Source organism: Coregonus clupeaformis, chromosome 33 (assembly GCF_020615455.1).
Source record: "Coregonus clupeaformis isolate EN_2021a chromosome 33, ASM2061545v1, whole genome shotgun sequence".
In the NCBI taxonomy this organism is placed as follows: Eukaryota; Metazoa; Chordata; class Actinopteri; order Salmoniformes; family Salmonidae; genus Coregonus; species Coregonus clupeaformis.
Window position 1 is genome coordinate 18292754 of NC_059224.1, and position 18351 is coordinate 18311104.

Below are 18351 nucleotides of genomic sequence, written 5' to 3' on the forward strand. Positions count from 1 at the left end.
GCTTGTTAATTTAATGGGGCAAATATGTAGGTTGAAAGCACTGTGTGTGTAATTAGTTCCACAGCCTTTTTTGGTGAAGATGCCCAAATAATAATTTCTAGTTGAATGAACATGCACTACATGACCAAAAGTATGTGGACACCTGCTAGTCCAACATCTCATTCCAAACTCATGGGCATTAATATGGAGTTGGTCCCCCCTTTGCTGCTATAACAGCCTCCACTCTTCTGGGAAGGCTTTCCACTAGATGTTGGAACATTGCTGTGGGGACTTGCTTCCATTCAGCCACAAGAGCATTAGTGAGGTCGGGCACGGATGTTGGGCGATTAGGCCTGGCTTGCAGTTGGCGATCCAATTAATCCAAAAGGTGTTTGATGGGGTTGAGGTCAGGGCTCTGTGCAGGCCAGTCAAGTTCTTCCACACCGATCGACAAACCATTCCTGTATGGACCTCAGTTTGTGCATGGGGGCATTGTCATGCTGAAACAGGAATGGGCCTTTCCCAAACTGTTGCCTCAAAGTTGGAAGCACAGAATTCTAGAATTTCATTGTATGCTGTAGCGTTAAGATTTCCCTTCACTGGAACTAAGGGGCCTTGTCCGAACCATGAAAAAACAGCCCCAGACCATTATTCCTCCACCACCAAACTTTACAGTTGGCTCTATGCATTGGGGCAGGTAGCGTTCTCCTGGCATCTGCCAAACCCAGAATCGTCCGTTGAACTGCCAGATGGTGAAGCGTGATTAATCACTCAAGAGAACGCGTTTCCACTGCTCCTGAGTCCAATGGCGGCGAGCTTTACACCACTCTAGCCGACGCTTGGCATTGCGCACGGTGAACTTAGGCTTGTGTACGTGCGACTGCTCGGCCATGGAAACCCATTTCATGAAGCGCCCGACGAACAGTTATTGTGCTGACGTTGCTTCAAGAGGAAGTTTGGAACTCGGTAGTGAGTGTTGCAACCGAGGACAGACGATTTAGCAGGGCAGAAATGTGACGAACTGACTTCTACTGCCAATGTTTGTCTATGGAGATTGCATGGTTGTGTGCTCGATTTTATAAACCTGTCAGCAACGGGTGTGGCTGAAATAGCTAAATCCATACTTTGGTGATGTAGTGTATCTAGGCGTGTTTCAAAAAGCCACAGTCTGAGGAAATTCAAAAAATGACCAAATGTGATTGCACTGGGCTGGACTCTATTCCCAGGGACACTAGAGGAGGGAGTCTAGTACAGGGCTTCTTTATTAAAGTCCTTAATTGCATTTTCCTCCTTTAGTGCATCCTTTGTGGCCACTGAATTTAAACAAATGACCCGGGCTCTCCGCATGCCTTTGGGTTACTGGCCCAACACTCTAACCGCTAGGCTACCTGCTGTGTGTGTGAGCGTGCGTGTGTGTGAGCGTGCGCATGCGGGGGCGTGCGTGATTGTAAATCTACATTTAACTGAGTAGCAAGCAGTAAGAAATAACCTCCTTTGGTTTAGTGGGCGCACAGATTTACAGTATTCCAGGGAGATTCATTTGAATTGATTGGTTGTCGGGTCGTAAGTCTCCAGGCTTCCATCGTTATGGCTTTCAATTATTGCCACAGCATAGTTATTCCATTCTGACAGACACAGCGGGAACTTCAGTGCTTAGTGTGTTTTTCCCACTACATTCGTTCCCACGGCTTGGGAATTATTCATAAGCCTGAATCCATACATACATGCAACCTTTACTTTAATTTAAACACCAACACAGCCTGCGTGTTTAAATAATGTATGCTATTCTAATTGATTTGACAATACTTTTTTCGCAAGTCTTCAACACGTGGAAGTGTGGGATTGTGTGTGTGTGAGATTGTGTGCACGTGGCCCCTGCTGTGAGGCTATTCTCAGGGTGTGTGGGTAGTAATGTAGTGTAGTGTGTGTGAAGTGCTTTTTGCTTTTATCTGGCTACACTGGTGGTAACAGTGGAAGAGGCTGAGATAAAACTGGATTGAAATGGACGACTGAGAAATGATACATTTTTCATGCAGATGCAGCTTTGCAGAGAGAAACAGCAGAGATATTAAGCTGGGGGCGATGATAGTTTTAGGGGTTTGCGCTTTTAGGGGTTTCTGTCTCACTGTGCATATGATTTCAAGTTGAGTGAAGAAAGAAAACCAATTCCAAGTTCTGTCACTGCCTTGGAGCACTTTCATGAATCATAATGAATAAGACTCATATCTGTTACATCTAATTAGTTTTATCACAGTCAAATGTATCAGATGAATGGCTGGGATTTCAATTCTCCTGTGTCATCATACATGTATGGAAATGGCAGTAGAAGAAAGTACTGATAATTGCTGTTGTGTGACTGTGACTAAACAATGTTTAGGTTGGTTGGACACAAGACAGAGCTAGGCTTGACTAGATAAACCTTGCATGCCACCATGTTGCATAGCTGCAGCGTACTAACGTAAATCAGAGAAACTGACACTGAATCACTCAAGACTGACAAGCTAGTCACATATTTGGATCTACAAGCTAGTCACATATTTGGATCTACAAACTAGTCACATATTTGGATCTACAAGCTAGTCACATATTTGGATCTACAAGCTAGTCACATATTTGGATCTACAAACTAGTCACGTATTTAGATCTACAAGCTAGGCACATCATTGGATCTACAAGCTAGACACATACTTAGATCTACACGCTAGTCACGTATCCAAATGTGGATGTCTTCATAACTATAATGTTACTACTGACTTTTATGTTGCTGGTAACATTACCGGTAGTCTATATTCTGTTAGTCCCGAGCGGTGCACCAGACGAGCTATATAAGTATACAATCTGAGTCCCAAATGGCACCCTATTCCCTTCATAGTGCACTACTTCTGACCAGTGCATATAGGGCTCTAGTCAAAAGTAGTGCACTATATAGGGAACAGGGCCCTGGCCAAAAGTAGTGCACTATGAAGGGAATAGGGTGCCAGTGGGGCATAGCCAACACCTTAATCCCTCCATGTGTACCTGAGGGGTCCTTGTCAGGGTTGTACTCCAGGGCATTGCTGCAGATTAGGTCTATGTCCACCAGGAAGTCATTGGCCGTCAGGTATTTATGGGTGTCTATCTTTGTCATGACAGTAGACAGATCCATGGGCTGACGGATCACCTCCAGGTAGTCTGACACCTAAAAGGGAGGGAAAGGAGAGACAGTAAACTTAAACTGGTGCTATTGACTCCATTTAAATCAAAATCAGTTCAGAAAAATTGGTTCAGCAGTGTCAATTCACTACAATCAGTGCAACACTCAAATAGAGACAGAGGTGAGAGGGAGAGGGGCGAAAGGACTCAATTCATGATGCAACCTTCCTAGGGTGCCACATTCCCATCTTTCTATTACTATATCTAGTGAGGTATACCACCATATCTACATCAACAAGCCATCTCTGTGTTGTTGCCCACCTCCTCGATGTCGACAGGTTTGCTGAAGATGTTGAAGCGTTTGTCTACGGCAAGGCGCCTGGTGACGTCCCTGAGGAACAGACGCAGCTCTCTCAGAGTGTTCTCCTCCTGGTCGGATAGACGGCGCTGCTCCTCGGGGGAGAGAACCCTGGCGTCCAGGGCCTCTGCTACCGGTAGCACCTCCTCACACCGCAGGGCTAGAGAGATAAGGGGGGAGCAAGAAAGAGAGCGGTGTGTGTTAGAGTGGGTCCCCCTTCGGATCTTCTACTCTAGGCTGATCCATGGGGGAAAGCTGAGATGAGACACACATACAGGCGGGGGAAAAACGAAGCATTGATTTCTTTCTAAACACATCATCATCATCATCAACCCATCAGCAAAATCCCTGAACCCCCAGTCTCTGCCCACAGAGTAATATGTGTGATACATTTCAAATCAACCTCTAACCCCTGGACACATGTGAAATGATTGGACGCAAAGAGGGAAAAAGGAGAAGGATTGGACAGCAATATGGCAGTTGCCTTTTCTTGACTTCTGATAGTGTGAAAATTCTACCCTGCCTCTCCTCTCCCTCTCGCCTCAGGCACAGCGATAGTCCTGCTTCACATTAGCATCATCATCCGTCCTGCTTACTAACGCTCAACTGTGAATGTAATTATGGGTAATAGTGCTGGGTTCATAGCGGGCTCCCTCTCTCCCCCTTGCTTCTCCCCAGCCTCCCTCACCCCTCTACAAGCAGCCCTTGATGGAAGTAGGGCTGCTGTTTTATTCAGGGGGAACCCCCAAAGAGAGGAGAGTGGGAACCCCTGCCGCGCGTCAATGAGGCCGTGTGTGTCTGTTTGCGTGTGTGCGTATTCGTGTGCGTGCGTAAATATATATACACACACACACAGTACCAGTCAAAAGTTTGGACACACCTACTCATTCCAGGGTTTTTCTTTATTTTTTACATTGTAGAATAATAGTGAAGACATCAAAACTATGAAATAACACATATGGAATCATGTAGCAACCAAAAAAGTGTTAAACAAATCCAAATATATTCTTCAAAGTAGCCAAGCCTTGACAGCTTTGCCCACTATTGGCATTCTCTCAACCAGATTCATGAGGTAGTCACCTGGAATGCATTTCAATTAACATGTGTGCCTTGTTAGAAGTTAATTTGTGGAATTTCTTTCCTTCTTAATGTGTTTGAGCCAATCAGTTGTGTTGTGACAAGGTAGGGGTGGTATACAGAAGATAGCCCTATTTGGTAAAAGACCAAGTCCATATTATGGCAAGAACAGCTCAAATAATCAAAGAGAAACAACAGTCCATCATTACTTTAAGACATAAAGATCAGTCAATCCGGAAAATGTGAAGAACTTTGAAAGTTTCTTCAAGTGCAGTCACAAAAACCATCAAGCACTATGATGAAACTGGCTCTCATGAGGACCGCCACAGGAAAGGAAGACCCAGAGTTACCTCTGCTGCAGAGGATAAGTTCATTAGAGTTACCAGCCTCAGAAATTGCAGCCCAAATAAGTGCTTCACATAGTTCAAGTAACAGACACATCTCAACATCAACTGTTCAGAGGAGACTGCGTGAATCAGGCCTTCATGGTCAAATTGCTACAAAAGAAACCACTACTAAAGGACACCAATAAGAAGAGACTTGCTTGGGCCAAGAAACACGAGCAATGGACATTAGACCGGTGAAAATCGGTCCCTTTGGTCTGGAGTCCAAATGGGAGGATTTTGGTTCCAACCGCTGCGTCTTTGTGAGACACAGTGTAGGTGAACGGATGATCTCCGCATGCGTTGTTCCCACCGTGAAGCATGGAGGAGGTGGTGTGATGATGCTTTGCTGGTGACACTGTCTGTGATTTATTTAGAATTCAAGGCACAATTAACCAACATGGCTACCACAGCATCCCATCTGGTTTGGGCTTAGTGGGACTATCATTTGTTTTTCAACAGGACAATGACCCAACACACCTCCAGGCTGTGTAAGGGCTATTTGACCAAGAAGGAGAGTGATGAAGTGCTGCATCAGATGACCTGGCCTCCACAATCCCCCGACCTCAACCCAATTCAGATGGTTTGGGATGAGTTGGACCGCAGAGTTAAGGAAAAGCAGCCAACAAGTGCTCAGCATATGTGGGAACTCCTTCAAGACTGTTGGAAAAGCATTTCAGGTGAAGCTGGTTGAGAGAATGCCAAGAGTGTGCAAAGCTGTCATCAAGGCAAAGGGTGGCTACTTTGAAGAATCTCAAATATAAAATATATTTTGATTTGTTTAACACTTTTCTGGTTCCTACATGATTCCATGTGTTATTTCATCGTTTTGATGTCTTCACTATTATTATACAATGTAGAAAATAGTAAAAACAAAGAAAAACCCTTGAATGAGTAGGTGTGTCCAAACTTTTGACTGGTACTGTATGTGTTGGACCCCTGCTTTGCATCAATGAGGATGCTGCGATCGGCATTTCTTGCTGTATTTCCATTTGAAAGCCTTGTGTCATGGAAGCCACGTGGACAGCTCTCTCACACGGAGAAGGAACAGAGGGGAAAGGGAGGCTGGAGGAGAGAATAGGGAAGTTAATGGTAGGGGGCAATAGAGGGGAGAGTATGGTGGGATGAGGGAGGTTGGGGGGAGAGTATCGTAGGGGGAGAGTATTGTAGGGGGAGATGGGGAGAGAGAGATTGAGTACTACAGGTGCTGTGCCGTTGCTACTAGTCAACCCTCCTGTTACATTCTTCTTACTAGGCAATGGAATGCATATTTTCCAAGTGAAGGAAAAATGTAACAATGATTCAACAGCTCAAAGAGAAATTGAGCTGTACGATGGTTTGAGCAATATGTGTGTCAGGAGAGAGGAAACGGAAAGACAAGATGAAACCAAGATGAAGATTCATAAGGTACACTGAAATTCCCATTCCAATTCTTTTCAATGCTTTTCAATGAGAAAAATGTCAATTGGAATTTGTTTTACTTTCGGAAATGACTGGAATTTAAATGGAATGAACCCAACCCTGGTGTGTGTGTGTGTGTGTGTGTGTGTAATAACCTGTATGTTTCTGTGCGTGCGTGTATGAATGCATAGTACCTGTGTGTCTCCTGTGTAGCGGCGCTCTAGCAGCCTGTACCAGTAGCAGGTCAGTGAAGAACCTCCGTCTGTCCTCCTCTCCAGGTGGAGACAGACTGACCACCTCCCCGTACGTCCTCTGGAACATCAACTTCACCTGGGAGAGACAACAACTCCACAGTATGAACAAAACCATAGAAACAGCTCATTTCCACTATATCCAATGGATTTGTGCCTGGTGTATGGGATCAGAATATTTGTATTGGATTTGTCCAGACTTGGTGTTGATGGAACAGCCAATGTAATATTGAAGACAATTGTTTTGAAGTGTCAAGGTCAGTAGCAGTAGACAGGTGTTGAATTAATAAGGCGGTAGGACAGTGCCTCCAACCCATTAAACAAAGGTTCGCCCACGTTGTCACAAACTACATTTGGGAGCATGTACTGTAAATAGCAAAGTGTGGGATCTTCTCTTTATCTGTAAAACAATATCACAGTAATATATTCTCCTGCTTTATTCAACACATGTTGCTTTGTTACTGTTGAGCCATTCACTTTCCATAACTTTACTTTTCAAAGCTCAAAGATTAAATTAGCGGTTCCCAAAAGAGCTCCACAATGCCGAGATGGAGCAAATATCAATATTCTGAGGCAATGAGAAATGCTGAATTTCAGATGAAGGATAAACACAAACCTGTGTTCCATGAAGAGGATCGATGGGTTTTTTGATATTGGCCGTCAATGTTAGCTTGTCAGTCTGTCTAACTGCTACGACTAGACCTCGTGTGTGTGTGTGTGTGTGTGTGTGTGTGTGTGTGTGTGTGTGTGTGTGTGTGTGTGTGTTAGACAAGTTAACAGAACAGGGCACGGTTTCCCGATAGAGATAAAACACTTGTAAGCCTAAATTCTAACAATGCATATTTTCTACAACGGCCAAAGATGTAACATGCGTTTCCCAAAACACCACACAGAGAGAACGGTCGCTAAGTGCGTTGTTGGAGAATGTGTCGATACTGATAGGATCTATAGATCAGCTTTCTCCAATCAAATCTTAATTTAACATAATTATTTCACAATACTGACTACGGATCAGATCCTAGAGAGATATTACCATTTACGGCTGCAAATATTGAGGTGGCTTATTCTAATGCTTACCCAATAAAAATTCACTAAATAACCGATTTCGCACATCATTGCGCACGTTAGGCTACACCATGAAATATATTGAGTCAAATGATAGACAGTAGCAACATAGAAATCAATTGATTGAACATGAAATGTCTTTCAATATGATTGAAATAGGCCTATAGACTACTGTTTATATTTTAATGCAGTCATCTCGGTTTTCATGTCGCTTGTTTGTATCAATTGCAAAGACATTGGCAACTTTGTATTTGTAGTCCACTTTGTCCTGAAGTTATTGGCGGTTACAGAGAGACGGATAAACCATGCAACTCTACGTGTAATGGAGATGTTTATAAAGTGACGAGGGGGGCATCTAACGACCCACGAGTGGTCTGAGGCAAGCGTTAGATTACCAACATGTTCAAGTGCAACGTTAATAACGATGGTTTTGGGAAACAGCTTGGAGATTTAACGATGTTCCTACGAAGGTTCTAACGATGAACTTATCCTTAAGATGCTTTTTGGAAACCTGGCCCAGGACTTGTCTTGTACACAACTTTTGCTGTGTGCCTTTAGCTTCTGTCTGGTTCTGCTTCAGCTAGCTTAAGTCAATGTCTAGTGTTTGTTCATGCTTATACTAACTGGCATCTGGGCAACAACTTCATGTTTGTGTTTTATTCAGGTTGTCCAAACCTGTCCATTTTAGTCTCTTCAACTTTCTGTCTGTTGCCTGGAGTTAAATGTTGAGTAGGTAGGTAGAGGGAGCGATAGAGCAAGAGAGAGAAGCCCCCATCCCAGCTCATTTGGTGTGTGTGTGTGTGTACATGTCTCAAAGATGTGTTGTTTCTATGAATGCAGTGTTCATGAGTTGCGATCAGAGGCCTTAGGAGAAATCAAATTGTTTGTACAAGTACTTCAGAGTGGGTTTGGGGAAGTTAGTAAATACACTGACTCAACAAGACTAACAGTACAGAGAGACAACTACTGGGCCAAAAGGTCCATGACCTTCAGTGGTCAGCTTAAGTTTCCAACCTGGTATTGAACGCCAGTCAGCAACAGGAACACGTTAGCCAACTGAGCTAAAGCCTAGGCGTATGAGTCTTCAGGTCTCAGGAAATGTTACTCATCTGGCAAGCATAGTTAACCGATTGTATAGTACACAACCCTAGACTTCCATGTGGAGAATGTGTTCAAAAGAGCTTGTCATCCAATCACTGTGCAGAATACCCTGAGAGGAGGGCGGGCTTACACAGCTTCTATTCCACAGCCTGCTGTTCACTTCCTACCATATCTTCCTCTGTCTCTCACATTGATTCTCTCTTTCTCTTTGACAAGTTAGTTTGTTTTCTCTTTCTCTCTCCCTCTGTTCTCCTTTCTTTCCCCATCTCTTGGCCAAAGACTCATGGGGGAGAGAGAAAGGAATAGAGGGAGGTAGGGAGAAAGGGATGGAGGGAGGTGCGTTAGGGAGAAAGAGAGACCGAGAGCAGGGGAGCTTCTGTCTGCAGCACACACACACGGTAATGATTTTACTCCAAGGAAGGCCGTGGAGTATGCAGGGATGTGCAAAGGAACAGCGGAGAAAGGGATGAACAGAGGAGAGAGGAAAGAGAGATAGAGAGAGGAGAGGGCTATCTGGCTGAGGATCAGTGGCGCACAGCAGCAGCAAAGCCAAGCGGAGCCTCTACTGCTCTGGAAAAATAACAAATCCTTTGGTCTGCTAAAATAAAAATGGTATTGCTCTCCCTCCGCTCCTTCAGCTCTCTCCCTGCTCGCTTTTCTCTCCCTCCCTCCACCCCCCCCCTTTTCTGTAGTGAACAAGAGAGTGCTGCCACTCAAAGAAGAGACAGACATGAATCGATCGATAAACACATTTTAAAAAGAGAAATGAACAATACAGTTCGAGATGAGTTGATTCGGTATTGTTGAGTGTGTGCGCGTGTTTGTGTGTTCAAATGCTCCATTGAATTGCAGCTTGATTATAGCCTCGCCACCAGCTAAAAGACTAGTATAAAAAAGGAGGGGGATTACCTCTCCCGGTCATTGCTAGTCGGGATACAATTTGTCAAATTGACGTCGAAGTAGAATTGTTTTGCATTTTAGCTAACCCTAACCCTTTTCCTAACCTTAACCCTATTCTCCTAACCTGCTACATTAATTCTCCTAACCTGCTACGAAAAGTCAATTCTGACATAAACTATATCCCATCTAGACAAAAACACCCTCTCCCCAATCCAGTCAACATGATTGGAGAGGGCATTCATTGTTTTCTAAGAACCCAAAATGGACTCTTGGTTTCACCCTTCATGCCCTCTAAACTAAAGGCTTCAAACAAAGAGACTAAAATAGTGTGTGTGTCTGTCTGTTGCCATTTTTTTCAATGACAGCTGAGATCTCTGGGTGTCTCTCAGGCCTTTACAATATAGACAGATACATTCTGTACTTCAGAAGCAGCTACTGCTCATTGATTGGTTTATTGATTGGAGATTAATCAATGGTGTTGCCACCATACTTGTGTTGGCTGTGCCTGCTGTTCATGCGTTTTGAACACACACACTTCTGCCATCAGCACTACCGCATACTCCTGCCAGTTCCACGAGTGGGGGACTAGTGTGTGTGTGTGTGTGTGTGTGTGTGTGTTGGGGACATGGGTGATTCTACAGAAGTGTGACAAGGCTGACAGACCTCAGAGTGAATCATTGCTGGGCTTCAGAGGCAGAGCGAGTTCCAGTGTGTGGTCCACACACTGGAACTCGCTCTGCCTCTGAAGCCCAGCAATGATTCACTCTGATAGGGCACAAAGACCCCCTACAAGCCCCTTTAACCTCCAACCTCCATACTTCTCCCACCACCCCCACATTGACCCACCTCTAGCCCAGCTTGAAGGCACTCTGATCAGCCTCAGACACCCCCTTAACTACCCACCCTCAGCAACTACCATCACTCTACCTCCAGTTCACCCACTCCTAGCTGCAGCCCAGCACAGATGCTGTTTACGTGGGCATGGATTCCAGACATGTGCTGGGGAGACTGGCAGCTGGGACCACCACGCCAATTTGTTCTTAACTGACTTGCCTAGTTAAATAAAGGTAAAATAAAATAAATAAATAAATAACCCCTAATGAGTGGACTAACTCAGAGCTGGCACTATGTATAGTGGGAGAAGGGAATGATAGATGCAGGATGACAGAGAGGCAGAGAGAATGAGAGAGGGAGAGGAGACAAAGGGAGAGATAACAAGATTAAGGAAAGTGAGAGAAAAGACTGTGTGTGCGCGGGGAAATGTGGTGCCGGGTAGTATTTTAATTTAACGGACATTTGAGAAATTTACCTGACCCATTGGGTGCGTAACCGGATTAGGGCGTCCACCCACGGTGCTCAGAATGACAGAAATCACATTTAGATTATGGTAATTAATCTTAACAGAACATGTAACTTGAGGATGTAACGACGTGCGTCCTTCTTACCGAATTCCGATGCACACTTTGAAGACCTTAGAATAACTGCATTACTTTTCCTCAGCCAACAACATGAGTAACGAACAGCAAAATCACTAGCCCATGTCAATCAACTATCCCCCATAGTAGAAAAGTTGACCTATTCTATTGGTCAGCTTGTCGCTCTGTGTGAGAAAGAAAAAGCCTATTTCAAACAGACTGTGGGACGATACAGCCCAAATTCATATAACCAGTAGGCCTAGGCTACACATTATTTATTTATTTATTTATTTATACACACACACACACACACACACACATATACATACATACATACATACATACATATATATATATATATATACACACATACATACACACACACACACATATATATATATATATAACACACACACATACAGTGGGGAAAAAAAGTATTTAGTCAGCCACCAATTGTGCAAGTTCTCCCACTTAAAAAGATGAGAGAGGCCTGTAATTTTCATCATAGGTACACGTCAACTATGACAGACAAATTGAGGAAAAAAAATCCAGAAAATCACATTGTGGGATTTTTTATGAATTTATTTGCAAATTATGGTGGAAAATAAGTATTTGGTCACCTACAAACAAGCAAGATTTCTGGCTCTCACAGACCTGTAACTTCTTTTTAATAGGCTCCTCTGTCCTCTACTAGTTATCTGTATTAATGGCATCTCTTTGAACTTGTTATCAGTATAAAATACACCTGTCCACAACCTCAAACAGTCACACTCCAAACTCCACTATGGCCAAGACCAAAGAGCTGTCAAAGGACACCAGAAACAAAATTGTAGACCTGCACCAGGCTGGGAAGACTGAATCTGCAATAGGTAAGCAGCTTGGTTTGAAGAAATCAACTGTGGGAGCAATTATTAGGAAATGGAAGACATACAAGACCACTAATAATCTCCCTCGATCTGGGGCTCCACGCAAGATCTCACCCCGTGGGGTCAAAATGATCACAAGAACGGTGAGCAAAAATCCCAGAACCACACGGGGGGGACCTAGTGAATGACCTGCAGAGAGCTGGGACCAAAGTAACAAAGCCTACCATCAGTAACACACTACGCCGCCAGGGACTCAAATCCTGCAGTGCAAGACGTGTCCCCCTGCTTAAGCCAGTACATGTCCAGGCCCGTCTGAAGTTTGCTAGAGTGCATTTGGATGATCCAGAAGAGGATTGGGAGAATGTCATATGGTCAGATGAAACCAAAATAGAACTTTTTGGTAAAAACTCAACTCGTCGTGTTTGGAGGACAAAGAATGCTGAGTTGCATCCAAAGAACACCATACCTACTGTGAAGCATGGGGGTGGAAAATCATGCTTTGGGGCTGTTTTTTCTGCAAAGGGACCAGGACGACTGATCCGTGTAAAGGAAAGAATGAATGGGGCCATGTATCGTGAGATTTTGAGTGAAAACCTCCTTCCACCAGCAAGGGCATTGAAGATGAAACGTGGCTGGGTCTTTCAGCATGACAATGATCCCAAACACACCGCCCGGGCAACGAAGGAGTGGCTTCGTAAGAAGCATTTCAAGGTCCTGGAGTGGCCTAGCCAGTCTCTAGATCTCAACCCCATAGAAAATCTTTGGAGGGAGTTGAAAGTCCGTGTTGCCCAGCGACAGCCCCAAAACATCACTGCTCTAGAGGAGATCTGCATGGAGGAATGGGCCAAAATGCCAGCAACAGTGTGTGAAAACCTTGTGAAGACTTACAGAAAACGTTTGACCTGTCTCATTGCCAACAAAGGGTGTATAACAAATTTGATCCCCTACTGATTTTGTATGTTTGCCCACTGACAAAAAAATGATCAGTCTATAATTTTAATGGTAGGTTTATTTGAACAGTGAGAGACAGAATAACAACAAAATCCAGAAAAACGCATGTCAAAAATGTTATAAATTGATTTGCATTTTAATGAGGGAAATAAGTATTTTACCTCCTCTCAATTAGAAAGATTTCTGGCTCCCAGGTGTCTTTTATACAGGTAACGAGCTGAGATAAGGAGTACAGCATCAAATAGCCCCCGCGATATGCAACTTTTCAGGGAAGTTAGGAACCAATATACACAAGCAGTCAGGAAAGCAAAGGCTAACTTTTTCAAACAGAAATTTGCATCCTGTAGCACTAACTCCAAAAAGTTTTGGGACACTGTAAAGTCCATGGAGAATAAGAGCACTTCCTCCCAGCTGCCCACTGCACTGAGGCTAGGAAACACTATCACCACCGATAAATCTACAATAATCGAGAATTTCAACAAGCATTTTGCTACAGCTGGCCATGCTTTCCATCTGGCTACCACTACCCCGCCACCAACTCTGCACCCTCTGCTGCAACTTGCCCATGCCCCCCCCGCTTCTCCTTCACACAAATTCAGACCGCTGATGTTTTGAATGCGCTGCAAAATCTGGACCCCTACAAATCAGCTGGGCTAGACAATCTGGACCCTTTCTTTCTAAAACTAGCCGCCGAAATTGTCGCAACCCCTATTACTAGTCTGTTCAACCTCTCTTTCATAACGTCTGAGATCCCCAGAGATTGGAAAGCTGCCGCGGTCATCCCCCTCTTCAAAGGGGGTGACACTCTAGATCCAAACTGCTACAGACCTATATCCATCCTGCCCTGCCTTTCGAAAGTATTTGAAAGCCAAGTTAACAAACAGATCACCGACCATTTCGAATACCACCGTACCTTCTCCGCTATGCAATCCGGTTTCCGAGCTGGTCATGGGTGCACTTCAGCCACGCTCAAGGTCCTAAACGATATTATAACCGCGATTGATAATAGACAGTACTGTGCAGCCGTCTTCATCGACCTGGCCAAGGCTTTCGACTCTGTCAACCACCGCATTCTTATTGGCAGACTAAATAGCCTTGGTTTCTCAAATGACTGCCTCGCCTGGTTCACCAACTACTTCTCAGATAGAGTTCAGTGTGTCAAATCGGAGGGCCTGTTGTCTGGACCTATGGCAGTCTCTATGGGGGTGCCACAGGGTTCAATTCTTGGGCCGACACTTTTCTCCGTGTATATCAATGATGTCGCTCTTGCTGCTGGTGACTCTCAGATCCACCTCTACCCAGACGACACCATTTTGTATACATCTGGCCCTTCATTGGACACTGTGTTAACAAACCTCCAAACGAGCATCAATGCCATACAACACTCCTTCAGTAGCCTCCAACTGCTCTTAAACACTAGTAAAACTAAATGCATGCTTTTCAATCGAACGCTGCTGGCACCCGCCCACCCGACTAGAATCACCACTCTCGACGGGTCTGACCTAGAGTATGTGGACAACTACAAATACCTAGGTGTCTGGTTAGACTGTAAACTCAACTTCCAGACTCACATAAAGAATCTCCAATCCAAAGTTAAATCTAGAATCGGCTTTCTATTTCGCAACAAAGCCTCCTTCACTCATGCTGCCAAACATGCCCTCGTAAAACTGACTATCCTACCGATCCTTGACTTCGGCGATGTCATTTACAAAATAGCCTCCAACACTCTACTCAGCAAATTGGATGTAGTCTATCACAGTGCCATCCGTTTTGTCTCCAAAGCCCCATACACTACCCACCACTGTGACCTGTACGCTCTTGTTGGCTGGTCCTCACTACATGTTCGTCGTCAAACCCACTGGCTCCAGGCCATCTATAAATCACTGCTAGGCAAATCCCCGCCTTATCTTAGCTCATTGGTCACCATAGCAGCACCCACCCGTAGTCTGCACTCCAGCAGGTATATCTCACTGGTCATTCCCAAAGCCAACACCTCCTTTGGCCGCCATTCCTTCCAGTTCTCTGCTGCCAATGACTGGAACGAATTGCAAAAATCTCTGGAGCTGGAGACTCTTATCTCCCTCAATAACTTTAAGCATCAGTTGTCAGAGCACCTTACCGATCACTGCACCTGTACACAGCCCATCTGAAATTAGCCCACCCAACTACCTCATCCCTATATTGTTATTTATTTTGCTCTTTTGCACCCCAGTATCTCTATTTGCACATAATCTCTTGCACATCTAGCATTCCATTGTTAATACTATTGTAATTATTTTGCACTATAGCCTATTTATTGCCTTACCTCCATAACTTGCTACATTTGCACACACTGTATATATATTTTCTGTTGTATTTTTGACTTTATGTTTTTTACCCCATATGTAACTCTGTGTTGTTTTTATTGCACTGCTTTGCTTTATCTTGGCCAGGTCGCAGTTGTAAATGAGAACCTGTTCTCAACTGGCTTACCTGGTTAAATAAAGGTGAAATAAATAAATAAATAAAACACTCTTAAAGGGAGTGCTCCTAATCTCAGCTTGTTACCTGTATAAAAGACACCTGTCCACAGAAGCAATCAATCAATCAGATTCCAAACTCTCCACCATGGCCAAGACCAAAGAGCTCTCCAAGGATGTCAGGGACAAGATGGTAGACCTACACAAGGCTGGAATGGGCTACAAGACCATCGCCAAGCAGCTTGGTGAGAAGGTGACAATTGGTGCGATTATTCGCAAATGGAAGAAACACAAAAGACCTGTCAATCTCCCTCGGCCTGGGGCTCCATGCAAGATCTCACCTCGTGGAGTTGCAATGATCATGAGAACGGTGAGGAATCAGCCCAGAATTACACGGGAGGATCTTGTCAATGATGATCTCAAGGCAGCTGGGACCATAGTCACCAAGAAAACAATTGGTAACACACTACGCTGTGAAGGACTGAAACCCTGCAGCGCCCGCAAGGTCTCCCTGCTCAAGAAAGCACATTTACAGGCCCGTCTGAAGTTTGCCAATGAACATCTGAATGATTCAGAGGAGAACTGGGTGAAAGTGCTGTGGTCAGATGAGACCAAAATCGAGCTCTTTGGCATCAACTCAACTCGCCGTGTTTGGAGGAGGAGGAATGCTGCCTATGACCCCAAGAACACCATACCCACCGTCAAACATGGAGGTGGAAACATTATGCTTTGGGGGTGTTTTTCTGCTAAGGGGACAGGACAACTTCACCGCATCAAAGGGACGATGGACGGGGCCATGTACCGTCAAATCTTGGGTGAGAACCTCCTTCCCTCAGCCAGGGCATTGAAAATGGGTCGTGGATGGGTATTCCAGCATGACAATGACCCAAAACACACAGCCAAGGCAACAAAGGAGTGGCTCAAGAAGAAGCACATTAAGGTCCTGGAGTGGCCTAGCCAGTCTCCAGACCTTAATCCCATAGAAAATCTGTGGAGGGAGCTGAAGGTTCGAGTTGCCAAACGTCAGCCTCGAAACCTTAATGACTTGGAGAAGATCTGCAAAGAGGAGTAGGACAAAATCCCTCCTGAGATGTGTGCAAATCTGGTGGCCAACTACAAGAAACATCTGACCTCTATGATTGCCAACAAGGGTTTTGCCACCAAGTACTAAGTCATGTTTTGCAGAGGGGTCAAATACTTATTTCCCTCATTAAAATGCAAATCAATTTATAACATTTTTGACATGCATTTTTCTGGATTTTGTTGTTGTTATTCTGTCTCTCACTGTTCAAATAAACCTACCACTAAAATTATAGACTGATCATGTCTTTGTCAGTGGGCAAACGTACAAAATCAGCAGGGGATCAAATACTTTGTTCCCCTCACTGTATGTATGCATGTATGTATACAGTGGGGGAAAAAAGTATTTAGTCAGCCACTTATCTTCCACCATAATTTGCTAATAAATTCATTAAAAATCCTACAATGTGATTTTCTGGATTTTTTTCCCTCATTTTGTCTGTCATAGTTGACGTGTACCTATGATGAAAATTACAGGCCTCTCATCTTTTTAAGTGGGAGAACTTGCACAATTGGTGGCTGACTAAATACTTTGTTTCCCCACTGTGTGTGGGGAGAACAAGTATTTGATACACTGCCGATTTTGCAGGTTTTCCAACTTACAAAGCATGTAGAGGTCTGTAATTTCTATCATAGGTACACTTCAACTGTGAGAGACGGAATCTAAAACAAAAATCCAGAAAATCACATTGTATGATTTTTAAGTAATTCATTTGCAATTTATTGCATGACAAAAGTATTTGGTCACCTACCAACCAGTAAGAATTCCGGCTCTCACAGACCTGTTAGTTTTTCTTTAAGAAGCCCTCCTGTTCTCCACTCATTACCTGTATTAACTGCACCTGTTTGAACTCGTTACCTGTATAAAAGACACCTGTCCACACACTCAATCAAACAGACTCCAACCTCTCCAAAATGGCCAAGACCAGAGAGCTGTGTAAGGTAATCAGGGATACAATTGTAGACCTGCACAAGGCTGGGATGGGCTACAGGACAATAGGCAAGCAGCTTGGTGAGAAGGCAACAACTGTTGGCGCAATTATTAGAAAATTGAAGAAGTTCAAGATGACGGTCAATCACCCTCGGTCTGGGGCTCCATGCAAGATCTCACCTCGTGGGGCATCAATGATCATGAGGAAGGTGAGGGATCAGCCCAGAACTACACGGCAGGACCTGGTCAATGACCAGAAGAGAGCTGGGACCACAGTCTCAAAGAAAACCATTAGTAACACACTACGCCGTCATGGATTAAAATCATGCAGCGCACGCAAGGTCCCCCTGCTCTAGCCAGCGCATGTCCAGGCCCGTCTGAAGTTTGCCAATGACCATCTGGATGATCCAGAGGAGGAATGGGAGAAGGTCATGTGGTCTGATGAGACAAAAATAGCTTTTTGGTCTAAACTCCACTCGCCGTGTTTGGAGGAAGAAGAAGGATGAGTACAACCCCAAGAACACCATCCCAACCGTGAAGCATGGAGGTGGAAACATCATTCTTTGGGGATGCTTTTCTGCAAAGGGGACAGGACGACTGCACCGTATTGAGGGGAGGATGGATGGGGCCATGTATCGCGAGATCTTGGCCAACAACCTCCTTCCCTCAGTAAGAGCATTGAAGATGGGCCGTGGCTGGGTCTTCCAGCATGACAACGACCCGAAACACACAGCCAGGGCAACTAAGGAATGGCTCCGTAAGAAGCATCTCAAGGTCCTGGAGTGGCCTAGCCAGTCTCCAGACCTGAACCCAATAGAAAATCTTTGGAGGGAGCTGAAAGTCCGTATTGCCCAGCGACAGCCCCGAAACCTGAAGGATCTGGAGAAGGTCTGTATGGAGGAGTGGGCCAAAATCCCTGTTGCAGTGTGTGCAAACCTGGTCAAGACCTACAGGAAACGTATGATCTCTGTAATTGCAAACAAAGGTTTCTGGATCAAATAT

General features: G+C 44.5%; 1 protein-coding gene across 3 annotated transcripts in view; it reads right to left on the bottom strand.

The window, feature by feature from the left end:
- The window catches only part of atad2b (ATPase family AAA domain containing 2B), a 137246-nt gene that overhangs the window by 85455 nt on the left and 33440 nt on the right, over positions 1-18351 (bottom strand). For all 3 annotated transcript variants that reach the window (XM_041860266.2, XM_041860267.2, XM_041860265.2), the window contains exons 20-22: positions 6525-6660; positions 3433-3629; positions 2998-3157 (exon numbers count right to left, since the gene is read on the bottom strand). In XM_041860266.2, the coding sequence (XP_041716200.2) occupies positions 2998-3157; positions 3433-3629; positions 6525-6660 (493 nt within the window). The remainder of the gene's footprint in view (positions 1-2997; positions 3158-3432; positions 3630-6524; positions 6661-18351) is intronic.